We start from the raw sequence: 27635 nt of genomic DNA, 5'->3' as shown, positions 1-27635 counted from the left end.
CAGTGTGGATAGATAATATGCTCACTTATGTTCACTATGCCACTAGTCACAGCGGCAAAAATATGGAAATAATAATGTCCGTCAATGGAAAAAGGGACACACTATGGTGCGCACACACAACAGAATACCAGACCATGTCAAAAAATAGCTTAGGCTCTGTGGACAACTCGTAACATGAGGAACCTGAAGGACATCACACTAAGTCAATCACAAAAGGATATTCATGAGGCAACTATATAGGGGAAAAAAAGAAAGAAAAACAGTAGCAGAATGTGGGTAACTGATGGAGACACAAATCTTCCCCTGGTCATTTTACAATCATAACTACTACTTCTTGAACATGGTATTTTGATTTTTATATTGGATGAGGGGGGAATCAGATCCCATAGTATTTGTAAAGTACAGCATCTGGTAACTTAACAACTGTCCCATAAATTACAGCAATGATGAGTTTTGTTTCCACAGCCACTGCAAGAGTCCTGGGAATTAGCTATCAGGGTGAAATGCTCCTAGGGGCAAGAATGGAGGTGATCTGCATGAGAGGCCTGGTCTGGGTAACATTCTCAGTAAAGACCTGTAAAGATCTTGAAACAGGCCTGTAATGTAGGCCTAAAGATTTCCCATCATGATGTTACAGAGCACAAAGTGTCAAGGGGAGGCAAAGAAAATGTGCTCATCCTTTGGAGCATAGAAGATGCTGTAGGTATGCCAAGGGTAAGTAGTTTCCTCCCAGAACGGTCTTTCAGAGGCCAGCTCTCCTCTCATCTCCACCAGGTCCATTCAGGATAGGTCACAGGTGACGTGGACCTAAGATTAAAAAGGGTAGGAACCTTCCCACTCAGTCTCTCTGTCCCTAGATTTTAAGCTAGAGATACTTAATTTTCAAATGAGGGGGCTTCCTCTTCTTTAAAAACAAAACCCTCAGATCTGTCAAAGGAGAATGTGGGCCAGTTGTGACTTACCTGATATGGAGAAGGGAATGCATCTTTCTGGCGCTTTAAGACCTGTATTAGAGCTTAAATTCTGAGCAACAGGTATACAAAAGGTATACATAGGTGTTTGTCTGTATACTATTTGTTCTGCGTTTTACTGTCTGTCTTGTGGCTTTCAGTTTTCCTCTTAGAGGCATGGGATCAACCTAAAGAAAACATCAGTCCACCCTGCTTGATCTCATGCTGGCCCACTGGCCTCTATGGAAGAGGGGAGCTGCCTTGTATGGGGAGTCAATCGTAGTACCTTGCAGACCCTCTGTTTCTAGGACTGGCCAGTTTGACCTTGGGTGGCTTCTAAAGGCACTTTCAATCTTTCACTTTGTTTTCCTATCCAAGCTCATTTTAGGTAAGTTCACAGAAAAGCTGGCCACCCTGACCAGCTCATCTATATCACCCTTTGGATTGATACTGTGGAGTCCAAACCTCCCTGGGTAAAAACCCTTCCCCAAGTTCTCGTGACCTCTTTCCCCCATACCTGAGTATCTGCTGGGGAGAAACCTGTCCCTGTCCTACAAGACTCCAACCCTGAAGACCTTCCACCCCCTTATCCTAACCCAGACAGACCGCCTTACTTTCAAGACCCACAGGTACCCAGGCTCTGTCTCCAACCAACCCTGACCCTAAAACTCAAACTTTTTCCCCATCCCATACCCTAGATGGAGGTTGTTATAATCCCAGTCCCCCAACCGCATCTATTTTACCTGTCTGTGAGATAGGATCACCTCCAGGAGCCCAGCCAGGATGCCCTTTCATGATTTATGCTTTTTCTACCTCTGACCTTATAATTGGAAACAATAGAATCCACTTTTTCCTACTGACTCACAGGGCTTGATTTCACTTTAAGAATCCATCTTTTCTACTTATCAGCCCACATGGGATGACTGTCAACAACTGCTTCAGACTTTTTATAGGCAAAGAATGAGATCAAATACACAAGGAGAGCCTGAAGCAAGTCCTGGGGGCAGATGGATGGTCTGGACCCCCAGGAATTGGAAATTGTGTTCCCTTTGTGTAGCCCTGACTGGGATCTGAACTGCCCTGAAGGTAGGGAGAACCTCCTCGCAGACCACTGGACTCAGATGAGTGGTCTCCAGGAGGCTGCACGCCATCCTATCAATTTGTCCAAAGTTACTAGTGTGATTCAGAGCAAGGATGAGAGCCCGGCCGCCTATTTAGAAAGGTTGTTTGAGGCCTACCACTTAAAGACCCCAAAAGACCCAGAAGCACCAGACAACCGAAAAGCTGTTATCCAACCTTTTGTGACCCAGGCAGCCCCAGACATCAGGAAAAAGCTTCAACAACTAGAAAGACTTGCAGACAAAAATATTAGTGAGTTATTAGCAATGGCAAAGACTTATAACAATTAGAAAAGATTTATAACAATAGGGACCCGTGGGAGGAGGCAGGTTAAAGCAATGGCCAGAGTCCTCACTCAGGCAGCAGGAGGCCCAGGATCTCAGCTGGGGCCAAACAAAAGGCAGAAATCAATATGTCTATTGCAAGGAAGAAGGACACTGGAAATCTAACTGCCCTAAACAGCCTTAGCGGGGAAGTCGACCTGACAGGATGGAAACCACCCATGTTCCCCCGGAGCCCATGGTAACCTTGAAAGTGGGGAAAAAGCCGGTTACTTTTCTTGTGGACACAGGAGCAACTCGTTCGGTTTATAAAGCAGCAGCAGGCCCCTTCAGCAAAAAGAAAACCACCATTCAAGGGGCCACAGGCAAATTGGAAACTGTCTCCCGGACTACCGGGAGGAAAGAACACCTGGGAAAGGTGAGGTTGAACATTCATTCCTCATGCCGGAAGGGACTTGCTGCAGAAACTTAAGAGGCCATCAGTTTTCAAGCAGATCACGTTGGGCGGGTCTGAGGAAGAAGGCCCCTGGTAAGTCTCCGTGACCCTCCCTTTAAATGATAGCTTTCTTTTGACAATCATGGAGCCTTCTCCTCCAGTTTACAAAGGAAGATTTCTAGCTGAAATCCCAGGGGTTTGGGCAGAAGACAACCCGTGAGGACCAGCAGCCCACGTGCCCCATCCTGCAGCTCCTATGCTAAAATCTCCATTTGTTGTCCATGACCCGCAGTTGGGCCACAACTGATACAAGTCAAACCTGAATATGGGATGTGTGAACCGGAGACAGTGCACCTATCTGAAGCACAATAGAGGGTGTGGGAATCTCAGAAGTGAGAGGTTTGGGCAGGGAACTGATGCCTGTGTGTGCCCCATTACCAGTCCCAGATCCTGCCACAGTGAAGGACAGTCTCATTGAGTCATGGAGCTTTGTAACAGAAGCCACCAGGTGGACTGTTTCCCCCTCCGACCCATATATTTTTCTCAGCAGACACAAATGTAACTAAATCCTGCCAATTAACCCAATGTAAGCTATATCACATTCAACGCAGAAGGTATGACCCAACCTCAAAAGGATCTGAGTGGGACTTGGGAAGAACTTGGAGACTTAGATTGTTTCAGGCCCTGACCCAGGAACAGAGATCCCCATCTAACAAAGTTTCTCCCTTGAACCAGAGAGGCATTAATAGCTGGCCCAAATTAAAACCCATAGGCCCTCATGCACCCATTGTAGTCCATCAACCAACCCTGACAGTAGCCTTGTCAGTTCAGACAAAGTATTAGAGCTTCTAGGCACGGTATTTGATATTTCCAACTTCACTAACCCAAATATTACAGCTGATTACTTTTTGTATTTAGATCCTAAACCTCCTTATTTTGTAGGAATAGCTACTAACCCTACTGAACAGCAAGCAGCCCATTAAGCCTGCAAAGTCTGAGTCTTTAGAAACAGTCTGCCCGAGGCATCAGAACCCGAATTACTCTGGGAGATGTCTCAGGGACTGGAACTTGCATTGTAGGTGATGCCCACTCACCTGATTACAGCCATTACCGTGACAATTGTAACCAGACCCTAATTACAGCTGACTTTACCCTGCTCCCCAGTGAAGAACACCAATGGCTTAAAAGCCCCAACAACACCTGGTTTGCCTTTATGTCCAGACTCATCCCTTGTTTGTATGTTCCTATCCTTAACCAGAGTAAAAATTCAGAGCTGTGTATTTTGGTCCCTGTGGTGCCCCAAGTATATTTGTTTCGTGGAACAGAGGGAAGAGAACATTTAAACCTGATCACAGGAGGTAGTCTTTAACTGCCCCAATCTCAGTCCCATTGCTGGTTGGTGGGGAGTGGGGGGTGTAGAGTAGGAGGCTCCCCAGCTATTGGAACCTCAGCTCTTATAGTGACAACAGGGCCTAGTCCAGTTAAGTAGTTAGGTAGATAGCTCTTCTTTAAGAAAATTAGAAATGGCCATTGATACTTTAGCTGAAGCAATGGACTCATTGGCAGAGGTTGTCCTCCAAAATAAGAGGACTAGACCTGTTGTTTTTTTTTTTAAACAAGGAGAACTTTGTATTGACTTAGGGGAAATGTGTTGGTTTCATTGAGTGTTGTTTTATGTCAATAAAACTGGGATTGTGAAACAACAGACATTAGCAGAAGTCAGAAAATTGGATGAGAGACAGAAAGCAAGAGAACAAGGGCCACGTTAGTTTGAAAAGTTGGTTTAATGTGTCCCAGTGGCTAACCATCCAATAGCCACTTTAATTCTCTTGTTGATTTTAGGTCCGTGTCTTACAAATGCGTTAGTAAAGTTTGTGCAGGATCGAGTAAGTGCAGTAAAGTTCATGGCCGTGAGGGAACACTGTGAAGTATTACAAATGCATGGCACTGTGATAGGAAGTTAAAATTGTTCTGGACTTGCAAAATGTTCTGCTTCTGTAGTAGGGTGTTCCCAAGATTGTGTAATGGTTAGCTAAACAGCACAATGTTCCCCTTCTGTCCCCTGCAGCTGCAGCTTCTTGGAAAAACCACATGCGGAGGAAAGCGACATGGTTGACACAAAGTGCCGCTGTGTTATGCCTATAAACGCTTGACTGGGCTTGGATCCAATACACCTCTTTATGCTGTATTCAGGCTCTGCTTAATTTGTTTATTCAACGACCTGCTTACATTGTCAAAAGAGAACATCGAAATGTGGGGTCACTCCCATCCCAGCACGGGGCGGCGCGCCCAGCAACTCCAGGTACCCAGGCTGTCTCCCATTCTTCCCCCCCCCCCCCCCCCCCCGCCAGTCTTGAGCCGCGCCCCCTTCTCCGAGATTGTAAGCCTGGGAACCCAGGGACGCTTAACCTGTAGGCCATGGCCATTCCGCCGCCAGCCTCAGCACTAGAACCCACCTCGGACCCAGGTGCTGGGCCCAACCTTCCTTCCCTGCGCCCCCAGCCCGCGCGCGGGAAAAGTCGAGGGCCCCGGGGTCGTCCGTCCGTCGTCGTCCTGGAGCTTCCATCCCCAGGATCCTCGCGCTGCGGCTCCCGGCCGGCGACGAACCGACCCAACTACGGTCACCGCGCTCAGAGCCTCTCCGGTTCCGGCTTCATGAAGGCCCGCTCGTCGCACGGCCGGCGGAACTCGCCACAGGGACTGCTCCTCAGAAAGCCCGCCGGTCGCAGGGCCACGCCCCCTCGGCGCGCGAGGCGACGTCAGATGCGCGCGCAGGCTGAGCCGGGCTCGCTCCCCACGAGCCGACTGCGGTGAGTACTGTGTTGAGACTTTCGGCTTCAGCTGAGCCCAGGTCCCTGGGTTTCTGCTCGGTGATAACCGGCCGCCACCCGGGAGCACCTAGTAGGCCCACCTCGTGCTGCCTGTGCACCCCTGCCTTTTCTGGCTTGCAGGGAAACCAGGTCGGGAAAGCAAAACACAGGCTCCCATGGTGGCACTTGAGCCTTTACCGTTAATTCTAAGACTTTTCACTCGTTTCCCCTGTCCAAGCTCTAGAAGTTGGTAACAAACTCTCACCATGCTCGTGGAGGCTAGGTGCCTCCCTCATGGGGGCACCTACAATGGTCCCTTGTGCAGTACTTCAGCGGAGACTCCACAAAGCAGGTGCCCTTTTGGTGCTGGAAAGGATGTTCTAATGGTAAGAGTAGACAAATTCAATTGCATTTTCGTCGTTGCCCAAAGGGAGAGATAACATAACTTTTTCCCATACTCTCAGGACACTGTCTTGTAGAATTCCATTAATATTCCATTCTCAGAGATGAAAGTACAGGGATGACAGAGTACAAGGGTACGCAAGGGGTTTGAGCCAGCTGTGGTCAGGATTAAAATGAATTTATGAGCCTGCTGCCTCACAGATATACAAACATCATTTCCCTCAGAATTATAGATGGAAGCATATGAGCTAAAACAACAAAGTTCTTAGAAGAAAGTATAGCTGAATCTTTGTCATACTGAATAGGAAAATGGATTCCTAGATTGGTTACCAAAGTACAGGCAGACAAAGGAATAACCCATAAAATGGACTTTAATCGAATAAAAAACATTGGTGCTTCCAAAAACAACCAAAAGATGACACACAGAGGAGAATTTGAAAATTCATACATCTCATAAAGGACTTGTATCAATATTAATCCAAGAGAAAAAAATGGTAGAAGTTGGTCTTTAAAAGTAAAGATTAGATGCAGACTCTAACACATCACACAACTTTGCTGAAAATGACAAGTGAAACTGGTGAACAAAAGTACAGGCTTTGTGTGACACCTCAACATGAAGAAAATTAAAATCCTTATCAGAACCAGTGTGGAACACAAAGCCTTCTACCAAGTTGCCTTCTCCAAATATATGCCAAACCCAAGATGCTGCTTGCTACAAATGATAAATGCCTGCACAGGAGGTCATCAAAAGTAGGTCAGAGGTTATTCGCCCAAGGGTTATCAGCCATCTAGAGCAAGCAGACTGTATAGTCTGACCCACCCTAAGTAGGGTCCACTCCCTTCTGATAAGGAGAGCGATTGTTCTCTGGAAGCCCTGGAAGAGCCTGAAGGCAAGGTTGGAGCCACTCAAGGATGGCTATGGTTAGGCTATTATATTGAGTCTGGGGTCCGCCCTTCTTGCCACATGCACCCCGATTTCCTCCCTTTCTTCCTTGCATGTAAACCCCTAGGTCATCCCTCTCCTATTACTTGTATTGCCTATGTTATAACCCCTTCCTACAATGTAGGGTTGTTATATAGAATCAGGAAGCTTGCATGCCCCCAAAGATATATAAGCTTTGGTTAGAAATAAATTGAGGCTCTCTCCTGCCTTCTTCTCTCCCACCTCTACATGTATCACCAAGAGCAGCTGAAGTGAGCATGCTACCATGAAATGTCTGACTTCTTTATTTTACTATCTCCTATTCACTAGGACTTTCTGTAATCTTTGTGTATCAAACCATACAGTTGCACCTACTGAACCCGTGAGTTGTGAGGGGCTGGTTACCCCCACAAACCAGTAAGCAGGAACATGGTTAAAGGAGACAAGATTAAAGTTGCCAAGGGTTTTTGTTTTACTTGGGTCTGTAATTAATGTCCATTGAAGTACTCAAGAAATCAAATGTGTTGCAAAGGTGATCTCTGTGTAGATGTATCCATAAACACACACTGAATGGATATAGGAGAAAGAGTGTACACACACACACACACACACACACAGCTTGGCAAGAAATACATCCATGGATGCCGGGTAGCTAACTAGGGACAAAGTTTTGAAAACTTTTTTTTGAGAGCAACATGTTTTATTGTATTAAGTAGTTTATTTTCCAGAAGATCTCCCCCCACCCCCCACGCCAGGAGATCTTTTGAGGTAGCAAACAAAACAAGAGAAAACTTCTTAGTTATAACCAAACATCTTGAAGGATCGTCACGGGGTCAGGGAAGATCAGAACCATTGTCTTAGGGAAAACCAAGGTCAAGTGACATAACAGTCCACAAAGATAATATTCTTCATCCTACACTGGTGAGTAGCAACTGGGGTTTTAAAAGCTCATCAGCAGCAAACTAAGGTGCAACCACCAGTTTCTCCCTGGCAAGAAGAAAACAAGAGTGATGAAAACCAGACACTTAGGACCGTGTCAATACTGGTCTTCCCAAGGCTGACACCAGAGTAACTAGAAAGTATGTGGTCACCCCTATGAACTGCTGTTAAAGTGGTTACATGAGAAGGTCCTGGGTAGAAAAATGTTCAACAGAGTTGAGTCAGAAGAGAGATCAGGTTTACATGGACAGATAGATAAAGATAGGTGGAACCCCTGAAAGTATGGGCTTTGGTCACCCTGTCTGGAACTGAACTCACCACCATGACCATTGTTCAGCCAGGTGTGTAAGGGAATCAGTATGAGGTATGCACACACCTTAGATTCATCAACCATTTGAGACAAAGAGAGCAGCGTTTCACAAGGACAAATCCATAGGGCTTGGAAAAAGGAGGACTGGAAATCGGAAACAGAAAGGAAGTGGGATACGTGATGTCATATTGAAGGAACTGAAATGAAACAAAACTGTGGAATATAAAACTGATGAACCGCTCTGTAAACCTACACCCAATTCACAATACATTTTTAATAAGTGGTGGATTTAGTAGGACAAATATGCTACAAATGCCACCTTATTAAAAGAACAAATATTTCATTGTTCAGACTAAGGTATTCTTGATTCAGGCAATGGGATTTTCAAAACACCTCAAATGCATTGTTTTTAGTCTGGCTAGACTAGAGAAACAAATCCACAGAGACTCATGTTTGTAAGAAAGAGCTTTATATAAAAGAGTAATTAAGTAAACTTCCCTTTAAAAATAAAAGACTTCCCAGCCCATATCAAGTTCATAAATCCAAAATTAGCGATGACTACTCTTTGCATACAGACCGGGCAATTAAACTAGGTAATTATATTTTCAAAAAATCTGGGTCAATGTGAGCCTTAAAATACAAGTAAACCAGAGTCCTGCAGATAAGCAGATTGATGTTGGGCTAACCCCTAACTGTAGCTCCAAATCAAGAAGTTAGTTTTGATAACAGGGGCCTGCTTGATATTCACCTTCATGAAAGATCACTCAAGATAAGGGTGCTTTAGTAGAATGTGGTAAAGAAAGCAGATGGCTATCAATTGGAATAGTGTCTGTAGTTTTAAAGACTTGTACTCAAACAAGCAGCCAACTAAGTGAGAAGTCAATCAAGTCCATATGGAAGAAGCACAGCAGTCTGTGATCCAAATATGAAAGGAAAAGTATCAGAGCTTAAATTGCAAACACCTGATTTATAGAAGGCTATGGGGACAGTTGGAGCCCAAAATTCATCTGTACAGTATCGTTAAACCTCTGCCAGATCCCTTCCAGCCATAGCACAAGCAAGGGACTCAAGCATCAGTTTGACTACGATAGATTACTGTAACCTTATGATGGATCAAACAAGGTATAATTTGATACTTGCTTAGTTGACCTCCATCTTGATCCAACCTGAATTTGATCTAGGCTCAAGTATTTCTTGCTTGTTCAACAAAAACTTCTTTGGTGGGAAGTCCTTTCTATTTTTATTGCTCGGTTTCCCAGTTTGTGAAGCAAAAAAGGAGTAGCTGCAATGGTTTTTTGGGGACGTGGGGTGGGGAGATGAGGGTGGTGGAATCTGGGGAGAAAACAAGTAATCTGGGAGTGGGGAGCAAGCATTGGAACAGATTGTGATTATGTATATAAAACGCATTTAAAAAGTGATTTATTTAACCAAGGAGATGTATGATTTGTGAATACTGTATCAAGAGAACCATTATAAAAAGGTGAAAAATGTAGCAATGTCATTGAACAATATGTACAGAAACCGTTTAATGGGAACAAAGTTTGCTATGTAAACGCTCACCAAAATACAATAAAATATATTTAAAAAATACTGGTATGAGTCAACCAGTTGTTTATGTGCAAATGATTCCAATCTCAAATATAATTTAAAAAGAACATTTATTAAGTCTTAAACGGAACAAAGACACACCATCCTGATGAGGGAGAGCATTAGGAAGTACAGGTCATAATGGCATCAGATAATCCATAGTTACACTACTGCGTAAACAAGGGGTGAAGCATAAAGGACTGCTATGGAAAATGAATATATCACAATGCCTCAGGGCACAAGAGACCCTGATCTCAAATATAATTTAAGGAGAACATTTATTAAATCTTAAAAGGGGCAAAAACAACAGTTACCATCCATATGAGAAGACATTGGCACAGGATCAAAATGGCACCTGAGGATTCACAATTGGGATGTTAGTAAGACAGACCGTCACCAAAGGAACCGTCTGTTACAAAGTCCTGATTGGTGGCAGATCAATACACCAATCACACGTGGAACTACAGAAGTAGGTACAAGACCTGATTGGTAGATGTAGTGTTAAGTAGAAGGGTTTACAAGATTGGTCCTGTGTCTTGACCAAGGCAAGATGGATAGACCATGATTCATGGCAATTCAACTTACCAGAAAGTCCTAAACATGGTGATCTCCTTGGTGATCACCCAAGCAACGGCCTAAGGGAAACCACACCTCTGGATTGGCTGGAGGCATCTATTTCCCAAATGCCCTGTCGAAGGATAAGTTCTTCTATATCCTTGGTTACTGATCAGAAGGAATTCAATGTTGGCTTAATCTGTGAGGATTCTGCAAATGGGGTTTGGGCTGTCACACAGAAGCAAACAGGGGTGGCTCAGAATTTAATCTGGAACACAATCTCCCTTCTGATTATGGAATATATATATATATATATATCTCAGATCAGAGAGGCTGATGTGCTTCTTCTGTGTAATTAGATGACACTTTGCTTAGATGGCTGCTGCTTGTAAAGTAAGCGTTAAAGATTCCAGATGTTATTCTAATACTGTCTCATAGCCATGCACCATCTGATTTTTCTTTTCAGTGATCTCACCTACTTTCCCTGCACACACAAGTTCTACTCTATCGTCTGGTACACGAGGAGTTACAGTGAATGCCTTGACATACTCACTGTAAATACGTGGCTTCTCTGGGTTGTGCCTACGGTTTTTGCTTTTAATTTTAACCATTTTATGATAGTTCACATATCATGCATTGCTATAGTTAAAATATAATTATACAAGTGGTCTAATCATCACCAAAATAAAATTTGGAGCATTTAAAAAATTTCTTGCCTTATAGACCCCTGAGCCTTCTGATGTTTAATGATGCTTTTCTTCTAATTAAAACTAGACCCACACTCCTTGCCCTCAAGACTTCTCTCCTACGTGTGTCTTCTGGTCAGAAAAAAATTTTTGATTGGTGGGTAAAGCTTTGATCACAATTAACACAAACAGGCTTCTCTCAAGTACATCTGCTGGTATATTTGATTTGTAAGATTTCACAGAAAAAGCAACTCAAAAAAACAAACAAACAAACAAAAAAGCAACTCACACGAATAATTCCAGCGTTGGGGAATGCCAGGCCTGCTGGCAGTAAAACGCCCCACAAATCACCACCGGCTAACATCACATGACTCACCAAGTAGCAGCAATTCCACCTATCACAGGAGTGAGTTAGTTAAATGTTTCACCAGAGTGGCCCTTAAATAATGTTATAAATATCCAAATGGCCCTTTTCGGGGGCGGGTGAAAGAGCAAGCTTTCTTACACCTGCTTGACACCTATGTGCATCTTCCCTGAGTCTAGTAATGTCTGATAAGTGATTTGGTTTCTCACTTGAGCGTTTTCTCTGATGTCTGAAGATGTGCAACTTTTGGCTAAAGCCTTGCCCACATACCTTACACAAGGTTTCTCACCTGAGTGACTCTTCTGATGTAAGATGTGAGCTAATTTGACCCAATGCCCTTCCTCCTGCCCACAATCGTTACATATGTAAAGTTTCTCCTGAGTCTGAACTCGGATGAGCTAGTACCTTCAGGTAAAGCCTTGCCTAAATCTCTCACACAATTAAGGCTTCTCACCCGAGTGAGTCCTCTGATGTGTAAGGAGACTGGCCCTGCAGTGAAAGCCTCGTCCACATTTCTTGCACATACAAGGTGTCTCACCTGAGTGTCTCTTTTGGTGGACGATAAGATGGCCCTTTTGGATATAGCCTCGCCCACAATCCTTGCACACATAAGGTTTTTCACCCGAGTGTCTTCTTTGGTGGATGAGAAGATGGTATTTCTGTATAAACCCTTGCCCACATTCCTTACACAAATATGGCTTCTCCCCTGAGTGTACCCTCTGATGTTGATTGAGAGACGATTTCCGGGAAAAGCCTCGCCCACAAGCCTTACACGAGTAAGGTTTCTCACCGGAGTGACTTTGCTGATGTCTTATGAGAACGGACTTCCAGCAAAAGCCTTGCCCACATTCCTTACATATGTAAGGCTTCTCATCCAAGTGTGTCTTTTGGTGTTTGGCAAGATAAGACTTTTGGGTAAAGCACTGCCCACATTCTTCACACAAGTAAGGTTTCTCACCGGAGTGTGCCTTCTGATGTTTGATGAGAGTTGTCATTTGGCTAAAGCCTTGTCCACACTCCTTACACACATAAGGCTTCTCACCTGAGTGTATTCCCTGATGTCCTATGAGAGTTGACTTGAAGGAAAAACCACGCCCACATTCCTTACACAAGTAAGGCTTCTCACTCGAGTGTGTCCATTGGTGTTTGAGGAAAGATGACTCTTGGGTAAAGGCTTGGCCACACTCCTTACACACAAATTTCATGTCCCCTGAGTGTGTGCTCTGGTGCATAAGAAGATATGCCTTGCAGGTAAACCCCCGCCCACATAAGTTACATGTGTAAGGTATCTCACTTGGGTGTGTTGTTTGGTGTCTGATGAGATGTGAATTTTCACTAAAACCTTGCCCACATTCCTTACAAACATATGATTTCTCACCTGAGCATGTCATCTGGTGGTTCTTATGATAGGACTTAATGCTAAAGGCTTGGCCACAGGCTTTACAAACAGAAGGCTTCTCCCCTGAGCCTATCTTCTGCTGTCTGATGAGAGCTGATTTGCTGTTCAAATCCCCCTCACGCTCATTATATGTGTAAAGCTTCTCATCTGACTGTGATTTCAGGTCACAGTTTGGCTCACCCGCCCTAGAGCTAACTATTCCAAAGCTCGAGGTTTCTAATTCCTTCAACCCTTTGTCTGTCTCCACGGAGCTGTTCACCCTTTGGATTGAGTCGGGCTCCATTCCAACCCCGAGGTTGCTGTCTCTGGGGCTTGATGACCGTCTCTGGGTAGGGTTGGATAATGCCTTTGAGCTCTCTCCCCCCACTGTGCGCCCACGCAAAGGATTGGAGATGTCTTCTCTGTCCCAATCTTGAGTGTTTTCACTCTTGCAGCTCTCATCAAAATCCAGCTGCTCTGGCTGCTTCTGGTGCCCCGGGCTGGATTCTCCTGGATGGAAGTGATTCTCTGCACACAAGCCAGGGAAGACCTGAAGCACATGCTGGCTGAGGAACTGCTGACAGAAGAAAACCAGGAGGCAGGAGAAACAGGGGTAGATTTCTGACTTTGGCTCTACAGGAGAGAGAGAGAGTGAGTTTCCCATTAGAGCAGCTAGGAGTGGGGCAGCCTGGGAAGTGTTGCTTCTCTTATGACACCAGTGGAGTAGCAGGAGACGCACCTAGTTACTGGCTGGACAACAAGTTGAAAAGGTGATGACTCAAGACAGAAGGGTGATTTGGGGGCAATCTGAGAAGGGTATAGGTTGGAAAACTTCATGGAACAGCTCTAAGCTACTCTTGATACATGTTCACTATGAGTCAGAATCCACTTGACAGCAACTACCAATCTTATTAACACACTGGAAACTGTTAATATATGCAAGACAATCTTCCACTCTAACAGACATTTATGTTCCATTTTTTACAAATTACACTTTTTAATACCACCCAGAAAGATTCAGGTTAAGCACTTGGCTGTAATAAAATATTGGTAGATGAAACCAACTGATAGTTCTAAGGCACAGAGAGACTCACACTGATATATTGTGCCCTTAACACTTTGCTAAAATTTAGAGATAACAGTTTCTAGGACCTAGGTAGCAAAGTTCATGATTTTCTATTATAAAGAGGCACTGATAGACATTAAGTTCTAAGTGTCGATGGGCTTCAAAAGTCGAGACAATCTAAAAATGGTAGCTAAGTAGCATCTGTAGATGTCCAACTACTAGCGGAAATGAGCTGGATTAGCCCAATGTTGATTAACATGACAGGGCAGTGAGACACACCTCCTCCCTCCAACTCATACACCAGCTATCCCCTCTACTATGCACTGTTTCTCTTCTAGGGATGATGAGTCCTTTCAATGACCTCACAGACCATACTTACAGTTTACACTCCCTTTTCTCTCACTTCAATTCCCCTTTGTACATTGTGTGCCCATTGCACTGGCCTCACACTTCCTGACATGTGGAATGAAGTTCCTCAATGTGGTACTGCCATTCATGGCTCGGTATCTCCCACCGAATGATTGGGTGAGACTGTGCAGATTAGGCCATGTGTCACAGTAACAGAGGAGACTGGTCAGTCTCGGTTACCATCCTGCGCTATAAGAATGAGCCATATTGGGAAGAAGAAAGAGAAATCAAGGACCACTGAAAGTATAAATCTCTGGCTGAAACCAGAGGGCTAGCTTCCTGATCATCAGAGACAGAGACCAAGGCATCATGTGGCTAAACAGAAGTGTTGTTGTGGATCAACGACTATATCCTTAATAATCCTGACTTAGGGTAACCTATTAATTGCCCTAATAAGGACTCTTTCAATGTGGGTATTCTCTTTCAGTTCTGTGTGACCACGATTATAAATTACTGAACCCAGTATACAAGGAGAGTGGCGTGCAAATAATGATTGGTGTCAGAATAGTTAAATTACAGTCCATACTTGAATATATACATATAAAAAGTGTTTGATTCCTTTCTCTTCATATAAAAAGTTGGAAGGGCAGAATATGCTCAGACCTATCAGCAGAAACTATGAGGAAGAGTGGAGTAACATATTCAAAAAATTGAAGGAAAACAATGCAAACCCAAGAATAATCTACCCAGGCAAATTATCAATCAAGATAGATGGTGAAGTAAGAGTCTTCCCAGACAAGAAAAAACTCAGAAGAACACATTAGAAGAAACCCAGCCCTACAAAAGATCCTTGCCGACCCACTATGGGCAGAAGAACAACACTCACCAAGCATACATGAGAGACCATCACATAGAACAACCTCACCCAGAGGGCAAAAAAGAGAAAACAGACTTCAAGATAGCATTGACTTAAATATAGAAAGACTTGAAAGGCTACTGAGGTTAAAAAAAAAAAAGGCAAATAGGGCATAGGGAAAAAAGCTACGGTATACAAATATTCCTGGGGTGAGGACCAGGCAATATGGCAGGGACCAGACCAAATACAGGGATACACATGGTAGACAACTCTAAAGGAGGTGGGGAAAGGAAAAATAATAAATAAAAAAAGAAAAGGGTAGCAGGGGCACAGAGCACTAACCCACCCAAGGGGAAGGTATTGTTTGTGTCTCCACAGGGAAAGAGGGACCAGACTTCAACCCGGTGCTCCAAGATGTGAATGCAACATGGCAGTGGAGAGGTCTGGGGGCCCGGCCCCAACCCCAACTACTAAGGGGACATCGGCCCCTCCCCACAGAAGAATTTATTTCAAAGGATGGCACTGAATCTACAGCTCTGGAAGAGGGACATATCTGATTGGAGCACACGGGAACAGATGAAGGGGGAGGAGGAAAGCGTGGAGCACATCATGGCCCACCAGGCCAGGAGGTCGAAGTTCCCAATTAGAACAGCCAGTCAACAGAGAGGACCACATGGCCAGCCCCACTATGAGAGACACGACGTCCCTCACTGACCCATAGCCCTATAGGCGACAACACCGGAGACACAGTGAAGGAATTGCACCCAATCGGATTCCACCACACCGAGGCAAAACATTATGGGGGTGTAACAGAACAGCAAGGGATGGAGTGGCGATGCCCCCAGGGGATGCTGAAGGTGTACTTTGGGGCCAGGGGTGGTGCCCCAACAGACTGGACTGGAAAACACTCCTAAAGGCCAACAAACAAGTCTTGAACTAACTACAAGCTTTTCTTCCTTATAGTGTTTGGTTTTGTCATTGGTTTGTTTTGTTGTAGATTGTTGCTTGGTTGTGCTCCGTCTTGTTTTTGTGCATGTTATTATCTCTGAAGGTCTGTCTAAATAAGACAGGCTGGATGAACAATTGGAGGAGAAAACAACAGGACTGATAGTTCCGTGGGGACATGGGAGAGGGGGAGGTGGGGGAAAGGCAGTGGTGTTAATAAATCCAGGGACAAGGGAACAAGCAATCCACATCAGTGGTGAGGAGGGTGTGGGAGGCCTGGTTGAACATGATAGTGGGACAGGAGGGAAGTAAAAGGAAATAGAGAAAAGAGCTGGGAGTGGGCATTTATAGAGGTCTAGATAAAGACATGTACACATGCAAATATATTTATACAGGAGGATGGGGAAATAGATCTATGTGCATATATTTATAAAGTTAGTATTAAGGTAGCAGAGGGACATTGGACCGCCACTCAAGTACTCCCTCAATGCAAGGATACCTTCTATTAAATTTGCACTCTATGATGCTCACCTTCCCAAAACAATGGCTGAAGACAAAGTGGGTGAACAACTAAATGTGGTGAAGAAAGCTGATGGTGCCTGGCTATCAAAAGAGATAGTGTCTGGGGTCTTAAAGGCAAATAAGCAGCCATCTGGCTCAGAAGCAATAAAGCCCACATAGAATAAGCACACCAGCCTGTGTGACCAGGAGGTGCTGAAGGGATCAGTTATCAGACACCAAAGAACAAAAAATCATTACATTGCATGCTCATCTCCATATGATCGCTGAAGACAAATGGGTACATAAGCAAATGTGGTGAAGAAAGCTGATGGTGCCCGGCTATCAAAAGATATAGCATCTGGAGTCTTAAAGGCTTGAAGGTAAACAAGCGGCCATCTAGCTCAGAAGCAACAAAGCCCACATGGAAGAAGCACACCAGCCCGTGCGATCACCAGGTGTCAAGGGATCAGGTATCATCAGAACAAAAAAATCTTACCATAGTGAGTGGGGGAGTGCGGAGTGGAGACCCAAAGCCCATTTGTAGGCCACTGGACATCCCCTTACAGAAGGGTCTTGGGGAGGAAAGACAGGGTGCGATGTAGCAACGATGAAAAATACAACTTTCCTCTAGTTCCTAGATGCTTCCTCCGTCCCCCTCCCACTGTCATGATCCGAATCCTACCTTGCAAGTCTGACAAGACCATAGGATGTACACTGGTAAAGATGGGAACTGGAAACACAGGGAGGTCAGGGCGAATAATCCCCTCAGGACCAGTGGTATGAGTGGCGATACTGGGAGGGCGGGTTGGAAAGGAGGAAGTGATTACAAGGATCTACATGTGACCTCCTCCCTGGGTGACAAAGAACAGAAAAGTGTTGGAAGGGAGACGTGGGACAGGGCAAGATATGACAAAATAATAATTTATAAATTATCAAGGGTTCAGGAGGGAGGGGGAGGGGGGAGGGGGGAGTCGGGAGGGGAAAAAATGAGGACCTGATGCCAGAGGCTTGGGTGGAGAGCAAATGTTTTGAGAATGATGAAGGCAATGAATGTACAAAAGTGCTTTACACAATTGATGTACGTATGGATTGTAATAGTAGTTGTATGAGTGCCATGGGGTCCTTTCTAACTGGCAGGGAACCAACACGACAGGAATACCTGGGATCAACTGCCTCCTAAGAAGCAGCGAGTGGGTTTGAATTGCCTCTCTTGCGGTATAATGCTTACTGACTACAAGGCTGCTGCCAGAGTCAATTATAACAAATGGCCACTCCAATTGTTCCGAGTAGCCCTACTCTACAGGATTCATTTTTGTTTTAAGTCACTTGCTATATTTGATTGGGTTTCAAATTTACTGTTGGTATGTAACCTTAGGAGAAGCAGATTGCCAGGATTCCGGCCCGTAGCATCCCTAGAAGCACTCAAACCACCATCCTTTAGGATCATAGTTGAGCACAAACTGTATGGCACAGAGAAGATAAAAAATATGAGTTACTGTCAAGTAGGATACAACTTATACCATCTCCATTAGATAGATATACAGCTCACAATTTCCAAGGTTATCAAACTTAAGGTACATTTTTATCCATCGAAGAGGCTGCGAAGTCCAAACCAGCAACCTTTCAGTTATCATCCAAGTGTTTAACCACTGGCCCACTACGGCTCCTCCTTTGGCTCATACAAAAGCCAAACTCAGTGCCATCAAATCAACTGACTCATAACCATCCTACATGACAGAACTGCCCTTGTGAGTTTCTGAGGCTGTAAATGTGGATGGGCCTTGAGCCCAGATCATCTTTCTTCCTCATAATGGCCAGTGGATGTGAACCAACCACCCACCACTTACTTAGTAGTCCAATCCATAACCCATGCTTAAACCAGCCTGAGTATTTGGCATATAGCTGAAGGCAAATAAATATCTAAATGAGTTAATAAAGAGAAAAGAGAGGAAGGACATCCTCACCCAAGGAGAGCAGATTCCTATAAATTTCCAGCATCACTTCTCTAAATAGGTTCTTCTGCTCAGTGCTCAATGTCTTCCATTCTGCCTCCGTGAAGACCACAGCGACATCCTGGAATGTAACTGGCTCCTAGAAAAGCAAGACATCAATGCAGCGAATTTCCCTCAGTGTTCATAAGGGGCATTTAATAGATCATCCATCGTAAAGAGCCTGCATGTGAAGCTCATCTAATTATTTCCAAAGGACAGTTCTCTGGACATGACGGTATCTGTGAGGAGCAAAAAGGGGTGCTGAGGAAAGGGACTGCGGAAGATGAAAGACTATATTCTTAAGGTTTTATGATACTGATTTGTGGCAACCCATTAAGTTCCCTAATAAGCCCCACAAATTGCAAGTATTGTCTGTGAGTTCTATGTGGCCATGGTAATGGATTATCAGTTCTAGCAGCGTGCCATGGGAGGGATGGTTGGCCTCAGAATACTCAAAGATGGAGAACAGATGTCTATCTGGCCTCTGCCTTGTGGCATCCTTCCTTGGTATGATGGGCTCAGAGTTGGATTCTCCTCTATCCAAAGTCCAAAGGAGGTCACATGTGGCCTCCACATATTTTCCAGGGAGCTACCAAGTTTCAGGCTGACACCCTAAAGGGAAAAAGAACACTTCAAATTTGTAATCAGTAGGCAAGGGAGAACACTGCGTGGACTCTCAAACTTGCACCTAAAATCTGTCCAATCAACAGTCTGAAGAGCAGTACCTTTAAACTCACTAGATATGACCTAGTTCTAGAGAAAATAGTCTTATGTTGCAGGTGGAGCCAGAATTGAACAGGGAAGTGGAAAGGTGGTTATTTTTATTGGTTGATACAATATCCTATTCCTGGAAATAAGATCGTCCATTAAGAATGCCAGCTGAAGCTAATGATGGTCCCTGATAATCTACCATCACTACTTTATTTCTATGTTTAAAAAGATCAGTAATTAAAAAGCAAAAAATGTGCAGGACACAAGATTTCACCACCAGATACCATTTATATGGGTGTGTAATGTAATTTAGTAATACATTTTAAAATGCAAATAAAATCAGTTTTTCTGAAGAATATTTCCTCTCTTAAAGTTCCCTGGATTCTTAAATGCAAAAACTACTAATGTGGCAGGAAGGGATGAAATGTTTCTCATCTTAAGGCAGAAAAGGCTTATTCACTGGGAAATGACCCAGCAGTTCAGAAAAAAGACGTAATTCCAACTTACCAGAATTTGGGGCTTCTGTTTTTGCCCTGAGGGCCACTCAGTCTCATTGGAAGAGAAACCTAAGGGAAGAAAGGGAAGCGGTGACAAAGACCCCTTACTATGCTCCCAGAGTAGCTCTGTTCATCATGGAAGGCAAAGTGGGAGGCACTGAAGCAGTGTCACCTGAACCTGGAGCCTAGGTCCCCTCTTCACCTCTCCAGACCCACCACAGTGCTCACCTTCGGTGAGTTTCTTCACAGTGTCCATATCTTCCCTGTTCTTAGAAGCCAAAATTCTTCCAGTCCTTCTATCGCTGAGCATAAAGATCAGGTTACCTAAGGTCTCCAGAGACGGTGCAATGACTGGATTTGATTTCAGTTCCAGATGGAGCTGCTACCTGGGAGGTGATGTCTTCAATCCTCACTGAGGAAAGCCGCTCTTGGTGCCATGAATCCAGGACCTGTAGCATGGAGAAGCAATGTGGTTCTGCTGGTCCCTTGATGGTGTCCACTACCAAGTCCTCTTCAGCAAGGCGCCTGTCCTCTCACATCCTCCTCAGTCAACACTCACAGGGGCCAGTATACAATGCTATCTTCATGCATTCTGGTTTACAAGCCCTCAAGTCTGTGTCCTGACACTCTCTCTTTCCTATTAAAATGTATGGTGCCCTCCTTGTCCCAACAATTCAGAATTAAGTGATGGGAACAAATGGCTGGACAGTTGCACCTCTACCAGTCAGTGACAATACACTCCCTCAGAGGCTCTACTCTACCTGAAGTCAGAAGCACATATGGTCCTAGAAAAGACAAATGTACAGCCCTCTCATACTGGCATTCCGAGACTAGCAGAACAACAGGGCTAGGTTAAGAACCTGGGCTGCTCTAAACCCCCAAGGACTACTGAAGCAGGAGTCCTGATGCCAAAAATCTGTTGCCCCAAAAAGGATAATGACTCTTATCAGGGGCTGGCCACTCACATCCCCTCCTCCTTGTGTGCTGTCCCACCATGTGCTCACCCACCGACTTTTTTTTCTTTCCTTCCCATTCTCCTGAGTTTTGCTTGTATATTCTTTTCTTTTTATCCCTTTTTACACGATTTTTTCTTGTGAAGTGCCCTTTAGTAATCACCCCACATTTATTATTTTCTTACTGTGCTCACCTTAGCTTTTTCTTTATTTCTTGTCCCCCCCCCCCACCCCGGCAGAATGAAGTAACCTTGCACACGCTGCCCAGCCACACCAGTACTCCCTGTAGTCACTACCTGGCCTTGGTGGAATTCTAAAAGGGTGCCAACACTGTGGAAAACAGCGTGGCGCATCCTTAAAAAGTTAACAATGAAAACATGCAATGATCTAGCCATCTCATTACTTCATATGTATCCCAAGGAAATAGGAGCTGTAGCATGTGTGGATGTGCGCACTCAAGTTCACTGTACCACTGTCCCGATAGTAAACTTATGGAGAGAACCTACATGTCCATCAAAAGAAGAAGCGACAAAGAAATGACAGTACACACACAACAGAATACCAGACTGTGTCAAAAACAACAGGGACTCTGTAGACAACTCATAACATAGAAAAGCACCTGAAGGATGCCATGCCGACGAAAATGTGTCAATCCCAAAGGACTGTTATAGAGAGACAGAAACGTGTAGAGGAATGCAGGTACCTGGTGAAGTCACAAATCCCACCCCTTGCCATTTTACAACCATTGCTAATGTACTATTACTTCTCTAAAACGGGATTTGACCTTCATACGACATCAGGGAATCAGATCTCAAAATAGTTGTAATGTGCAGTACCTGGGAAGTGAACTACTATCCAGCAAATTACAGCGATGAACTTTATTTTCACAGCAGCTGCCAGAGTCCCGGGAATCAACTGTCAGGGTGAAATGCTCCTGGGCAAAAATGACTGTAGCCCGCAGGAGAGCCTTCAACTGGGTAGTGGTCTAGGGCGTGCAAAGGAAATATGGCCATCATTTGAAACACAGGTGACACTAGGAATGTGATGTGTCAGTGGGACTGTCCCCCAAATGTGGTGTTAGGAGTCAGGCTTCCTCATTTCTACAAGATCCATTCAGGACAAGTTATTATATGGGATAGACCTGGGCTTGACACTGGCAGTGTGAACCTAGCCACTCTGACCCCTTGTGTTCAGAATTCAAACTGCAGGTGCCCAAGTTTCAAAGAAGGCTTCCACTTCTTTACATACAACCAGACCTCCAAATTCACTGCCATAGTCGATGCTGACTCATAGGGGACCTATATGAATGACAGGGCAAAACAGCCTCTATGAGCTTCTGAGGCTGTAACTCTTTGCAGGAGAACCGTCTTCTCTTTAGTGATAGATCTCAGGATTTATTTTTGTTTTTGATCTTGAACTATGAACAAATGAAAATCCCAAGATCTGTCATAAAAGAGAAGACTGCTGGCTGGCAGCTTCTCGCACAAAGACCGGTGTCTATTTCAGAATAAGGCCGGCAGTGATACCTGATAATGACAAGGGGATTTGTCTTTTTGATGCTTCGGATTACAAAGTTGTATCACTATTAAAAATAGTTGGAACAGACCAACTACAGAATACTGAAGTAATTCTGGGTCTCGTACAAGTTAACTTCTTAAAAGGCCCATAAGTTAGTTCTTCCCATAAACTGAGGTTCATGTTATATATCTTGCTGAAGGTGGAAAAAAAACCAAACCCAACCAAACTCCTTATATTTGAACTCGAGCTATGGGGTGCCACATTTAGGCCAAAATAATGCCAGCAGTGACTGATCTCCGAGGAACCTGAAAATTCTTAGTGTGCAATCCATCCATGCATAGGGGTTAAGAGGCGGTAAATGAAAGGAAATTGGCTATGAATTCATAAATGCTGAATCAGCACATGGGGCAATAGGATTTGCATTGGAGCTTAAAACCAAAAACTTTTAGTTTGTGAAAGGCTCTGCCCCACAGCTGGACCACGAACTCCATGTTGTGCCTTGGTTCACGCTACATCGGAATCCCTCTAATGACTTCCAATGTTTTGGATCATCAGGTAACATTGTGGCCAACATGGAGAAACTACAGTGCAAGAAGAAGTCTTTTCCCTAAGCAAGAACATGGCTGAAAGCAGACTCTAAGCCCCTCAGAGGTGCCCTTCCCAAAATGATTGGTTCTCATGCAAAGAATTAATTAAGGAACTTGAAAGAAAAGTCTGACAATCTACTTCTAAAATAATTGAAAAGCCTACAGAGCACAGTTCCATGATGAGAGGGGCCCTCATCATAGCTGCCATCAACTTCAAGGCAACTTGTTTGGTTTGACCCAAAGGCATGACTCCTGGTGTTGCGGTCATACCTGGAGTTGGTATGAATCCACTGAGTTACCAAGCACTGCACCCTGGCCCCTCCCCTGGGAGACCTGTCCACCCTGAAAGGTATCATTTGAAGCACAAGGGCTCTGCTCTATCACTACTAAAATCCCCACCCTGCAAAAGCCCACCACATTGAGTTCAATGTGACCCATGGCTCCAACACTACAGTGGGGTCTATTCTGGTGGCTTCGTGCCTGTCACATAGGTAGTTACATATTTTTTTAAACTTTCACTGCAATTTCCAGCATTTTGAAATTAGGATATTAAAAATGGCAACTCTACTCTCTTAATTAAAAAAGTTCCTATTGCATGTTCTGCTCTGTGGTTTAATAACCCATTGACCCAGAATTTCCAGCAATTCCAACTCACAGCATCCCTGTAGGATAGAGCAGAATTACCCCCCATAGTTTCTAGGATTGGCATACAGGAAAGCTAACTGCTTCTTCCTCCAGCAAGGCATTTGATGAGTTGCAAACAACCTAGAGATTAAGCACAGCCCCAACAGGAATCCTGTGGGCTGAGCTATCCACACCAACAGACTCAGTCTCTCCACTATTCTTACAAACCACACACCACCATCACACCATTACCATCTCTAAAGGCAGGGGCCACCTCCTTCAAACAAACTGGTAGAAAGTCACTTCAACAGGAAATTCTGTAGACCAAAATGTGTATCACAAACACCCTCCATTTGCATAGATAGCTGGTGAGTTCATTCTTATTTAAATGCAATTGCAGGGGCACTAGGAATCTTTTGAGATCCTTCACTGGGGGGGGGGAGAGGGGAGAGACTAGCCATGCTAACCAGGCTCACCATCAACAAAATGCTATTTCCTAACATTATGACAAAGAGTATCCTACTTTGTTTCCTGAATAGAACATGCTTGATTTAGGGCTTTCTTCAATATTTTTAATTAAGTCAAATGGAAAATTGGATCAAAGTCACAAGGAAGGATTAGTCAGCTCGGTTAACTTGTCTCTAAGATTTCCAGGAGCTGCAGACCTGATAAATTCTCTCAAGACACGCTAGGGATGTTACACCAAGGTTATGACCTCCTGCCCCATTTGTGTTAGTCTGCGTGATCTAGAGAAACAAAACTTGTGACAGTCATCTTGTTGGGCTGCAAGGCATGCAGAGAGCCTGTTACTGTAAAAGAGATCAGGTTGATTCTAGAAATTCCAAATTTATTTCAGAAGGCAAATAGCCAGGTTTGTCCTCTGAGCTGTTTCAGGGTTCAGTCCTGATGCCCGTTAGTGTACAAGAAACAGGTTTTTATTACAAAGATTAAGCAGGTATTCTGAAATTATCATTAGGAAATTATCTACGCTTACATTTCTCCAGGGGCCATGAGATCACCATCCCCTGAAACTGGTGTGATGTTTTTGTCCAGCTACTTATCTTTTTGTTTGTTTGTTTGTTTTTTCAGCTACTTAAGTTACTGACCTTGTTAGCCATCTTCCCAAGTTGGAACATCCCAACTGATGAAGTTTCAAATGTTTATAAGGGAGGGGACTGTTACATTTTGAGATTTTTAGCAAACTAAATCCTAAATTATTTCCTGTTTCGAGTATTGGTTTGTCCTGTAACAATACAGGTGTAAGAAAGAGCGGTATATCCAAAGTAATCTTGTGCCAAGAAGGCATCCCAGTTCCGGGCCCTATGCTGGCCAGACTCAAGGAGTATTTATTAGAGCTTAAATTTTGAGCACCCTGGTTTGCAAGAGCATGGATGACAGTGGAACTCCAAAATCCATTTGGCCCAGTTCCCATGATTCTGCTTTGGCTGAAGGCTTTCGGATCATTAGCCAAGGATGGAGATAATCTTGTCCATAGGCAGAATGCCTTGGAGAGTGGATGGCCTCCACCTATCTCTGGCCCGTCCAGGGAGGGGCAGGTGGGTGCAGAGTAACTTTGGTCCATGGAAACATGACAAGACTCAGCTGTGGGGGTAGGGCAGCCCACAGGAGGCCGGCCCTGGAGGCAAACAGAGTCCCACAAAGCAGGAAGGTGTAGAGAAGGTTATGTAAAGTCCTCTTTTAACAAGGCCACACTTCCAAGGAGGTATCTGCAGGCTGACTTGATTGACAGGTATCATCAGACTACGACCCAACTGCCATAAAAATCTAACAGCCACATCACACCAGCATAAAATGACACACGTCGGTTTGTCAGCCACCATCCTACCTGCCCCACTCAATGACCACCTGGGCTGTCTCCAGGCCCCAACAAATGACAAACATTCTACTTTTCAAGCTGGCTTCCCACCACGCCCTGGAAATGCAGCACCAATTAAGCACTCCTCCCCCTAAGCCAGTCATCAGGTTTGCAACCCTGGCCGCACACCCAACCCACCGGACTCGGGACTACGCGGCGCAGGCTGTACCCAACCCCCACCGCCCTCAAACCCGCGAGTCCACGGCTCTCGCAGCCCTAGCTAAGAGGACTCAGTACGTCCCGGGTAACCCAAGTCCTCAAAAAGGAAATTCCAATATCAAGGTCGCTCCATGCCCCACACCCGGATGGAACAGGTGTCGAGCGCCCAGCCACCTCAGGACCCAGGCTGGTCCCCACCCACTTTCCTCGCCACCAACGAGACTCTGGAACCGCGCCCCCTTCCCCCCCAAATAGAGCCTCGGGAGCCGCGGGGCGCTAAGCCGCCCGGACGCAGCCCCCCGCATCGCCCCCAGAGACCCCTCGGGCCCCGACGCGGGACCCACCTTCCCTGCGCCGCCGGACCCGGCGGGAAAAGCCACTCGGGTCGAGGGCCCGGCGGCCGCGCTCGCGCGTCAGGCAGCGCCGCGGGGCTTGCCCGGAGCCACCGTCCCCTCAGCGCTCGGGCTGCGGCTCCCGCGGAGCAGCGCCCGGAACACAGGCTCCGCGTCCACGGCCCCTCAGCCCCCGGCCCCCAACACACCTGCGTCCGGCCGGCCGCGCACCTCGGAGAAGTCGCGCCCGCTCTGCCCCCGGGCCGCTCCCCGCCCCGCCCCGCCCCGCCCCTCGGCGCGCGCGGTGACGTCAGAAGGCGCGTCCAGTCGCCCGCGCGGCTCGGAGCCCGCGCGCCATTTGAAAGCCGGCTCCCGAGCGTCCCGGCGCCGCCGAGTCCCGGCTCGCACTTCCTAACCGAGCGCCCGCTGCCCCAGCGCCGCACGTTCTTGCTGAAGGTCATCCAACCGCGGCCCCAACTACCGTGATGGAAACCTGACGACGTCTCTGTGATACAGCGACTGCGCATTCCTTCCGTCTTCTTTGGATGCTTCCTGCATCCCTGGAGATATTGCCCATGGAGTCATTCAGTGTCGCATCTCGAGGGTTGAACTTTTTCTTGAGTTCTTTCAGCTTCGGATAGGCTGATTGTGGTCTTCCCCTTTGGTTTTGAACTCAAGGTTTTTGCAAACGGCAATCCAAACCCGAGGCTTACCGGGACACGTATCTCCACTCCAGACTGCCCTGACTTCTCTGATGCTCAGCGAGCACTGCAGTCCTCCCAGCCACAGTTGTAGCGAGCGCCGTTGGATCGGAGCAGAAATGAAGACACGGGCTCGGGAACGGTGGTTTAACGCCAGCGAAGGGCTGACACCTCGGGCTGGCTGTCGCCCTGATGGGCGCCCTGCATGGTCTTTTATTTTCTCTGCTAAGCACGTATGCACTTCCTCAAAGTAAACAAGGGACGAGGGTGCAGACTAAGCGCTAGGTTTTCAAAACAAAACTGCCTTATCAGGAAACTCAAGGTTTTGTCCTTGGGAAGGACCACAGCGCCTTCCTTCCGGCTCCAAAAAATTTACATCCAAGCCGCTTGCAGCTCAGATACCCAGAGCCTCCCAGGTTTGCGGAGCTATCTGGTGTCCATGGAAACAGTCCACTGCCCACAGCCTCTGTTAACTCCTTCGGGGCCAAAAACAGTTACCTTTTTGACTAGTGAGGTGGCTCACATTATGCTGGTGCAATGGAACCTCCCTCCTGAGTCTAGTCTTCTCCATTGTGCTTGTTTAAAACAGCTCGCTGGCAGACACAGAAAAATCATAAAATGGGTGTTCACTGTTGTATCCTTTCATCATACTTATTCAATATATGCTGAGCAAATCATTAAATAAGCTAGATTATATGAAGCACGATGCCACAGGATTGGAGGAAACTTATTAACAAATTTTGATATGCAGATGTCACATCTTCCTTGCTTGCTGAAAATAAAGGACGCTTGAATTATTTGCTGATGAAAACAAATGGCTTCAGCCTTTACCAAGGATTGCAATTTGATGTAAAGAAAACCCCAATCCTCCTTATTGGACCAATAGACAACTCCATGATAAACACAAAAGGTTGAAGTTGTCAGAAACTTCATTTGACTTGAATCCATCATCTATGCTCATGGAAGCCACCTTAAAGAAATCAAATTATTTGCCCTTGGGCAAATTTGCTGCTGTTTCGGGGTACATATGAACCACCAATTTCAAATATCATTTAGGGAGGGCATTTATTAAGTCTTAAAAGGGACAAAGTCAAGACATGGACACCTCATCCAGATGAGGGAGGTCATAATGGTGTCCTAGGATACACAGGATGCTAATTAAATACGTAAAAAAGAATACTGTCTCAATTCATGCGTGGCAGCAGATCAATACATCACAGGCACAGGTGAG

General features: G+C 45.4%; 1 protein-coding gene across 2 annotated transcripts in view; it reads right to left on the bottom strand.

The window, feature by feature from the left end:
- The window catches only part of LOC142423191 (zinc finger protein 343-like), a 34385-nt gene extending 8411 nt beyond the window's left edge, over positions 1-25974 (bottom strand). The window contains exons 1-5 of one of the 2 annotated variants that reach the window (XM_075528404.1): positions 25913-25974; positions 19883-20103; positions 19665-19723; positions 18420-18546; positions 11498-13372 (exon numbers count right to left, since the gene is read on the bottom strand). In XM_075528404.1, the coding sequence (XP_075384519.1) occupies positions 11802-13372; positions 18420-18546; positions 19665-19723; positions 19883-19964 (1839 nt within the window). In that variant the 5' untranslated portion in view covers positions 19965-20103; positions 25913-25974 and the 3' untranslated portion in view covers positions 11498-11801. Of the gene's footprint in view, positions 1-11497; positions 13373-18419; positions 18547-19664; positions 19724-19882; positions 20104-25912 lie in introns of those variants that run through there. The other variant, XM_075528405.1, reaches the window with a different exon arrangement.
- Positions 25975-27635: the final 1661 nt, after the last annotated feature.

The sequence above is a fragment of the Tenrec ecaudatus genome, chromosome 12 (genome assembly GCF_050624435.1).
Source record: "Tenrec ecaudatus isolate mTenEca1 chromosome 12, mTenEca1.hap1, whole genome shotgun sequence".
In the NCBI taxonomy this organism is placed as follows: domain Eukaryota; kingdom Metazoa; phylum Chordata; class Mammalia; order Afrosoricida; family Tenrecidae; genus Tenrec; species Tenrec ecaudatus.
The sequence above is the reverse complement of the archived record's forward strand: the minus strand, read 5'-3'. Positions and strand labels throughout refer to the sequence as shown.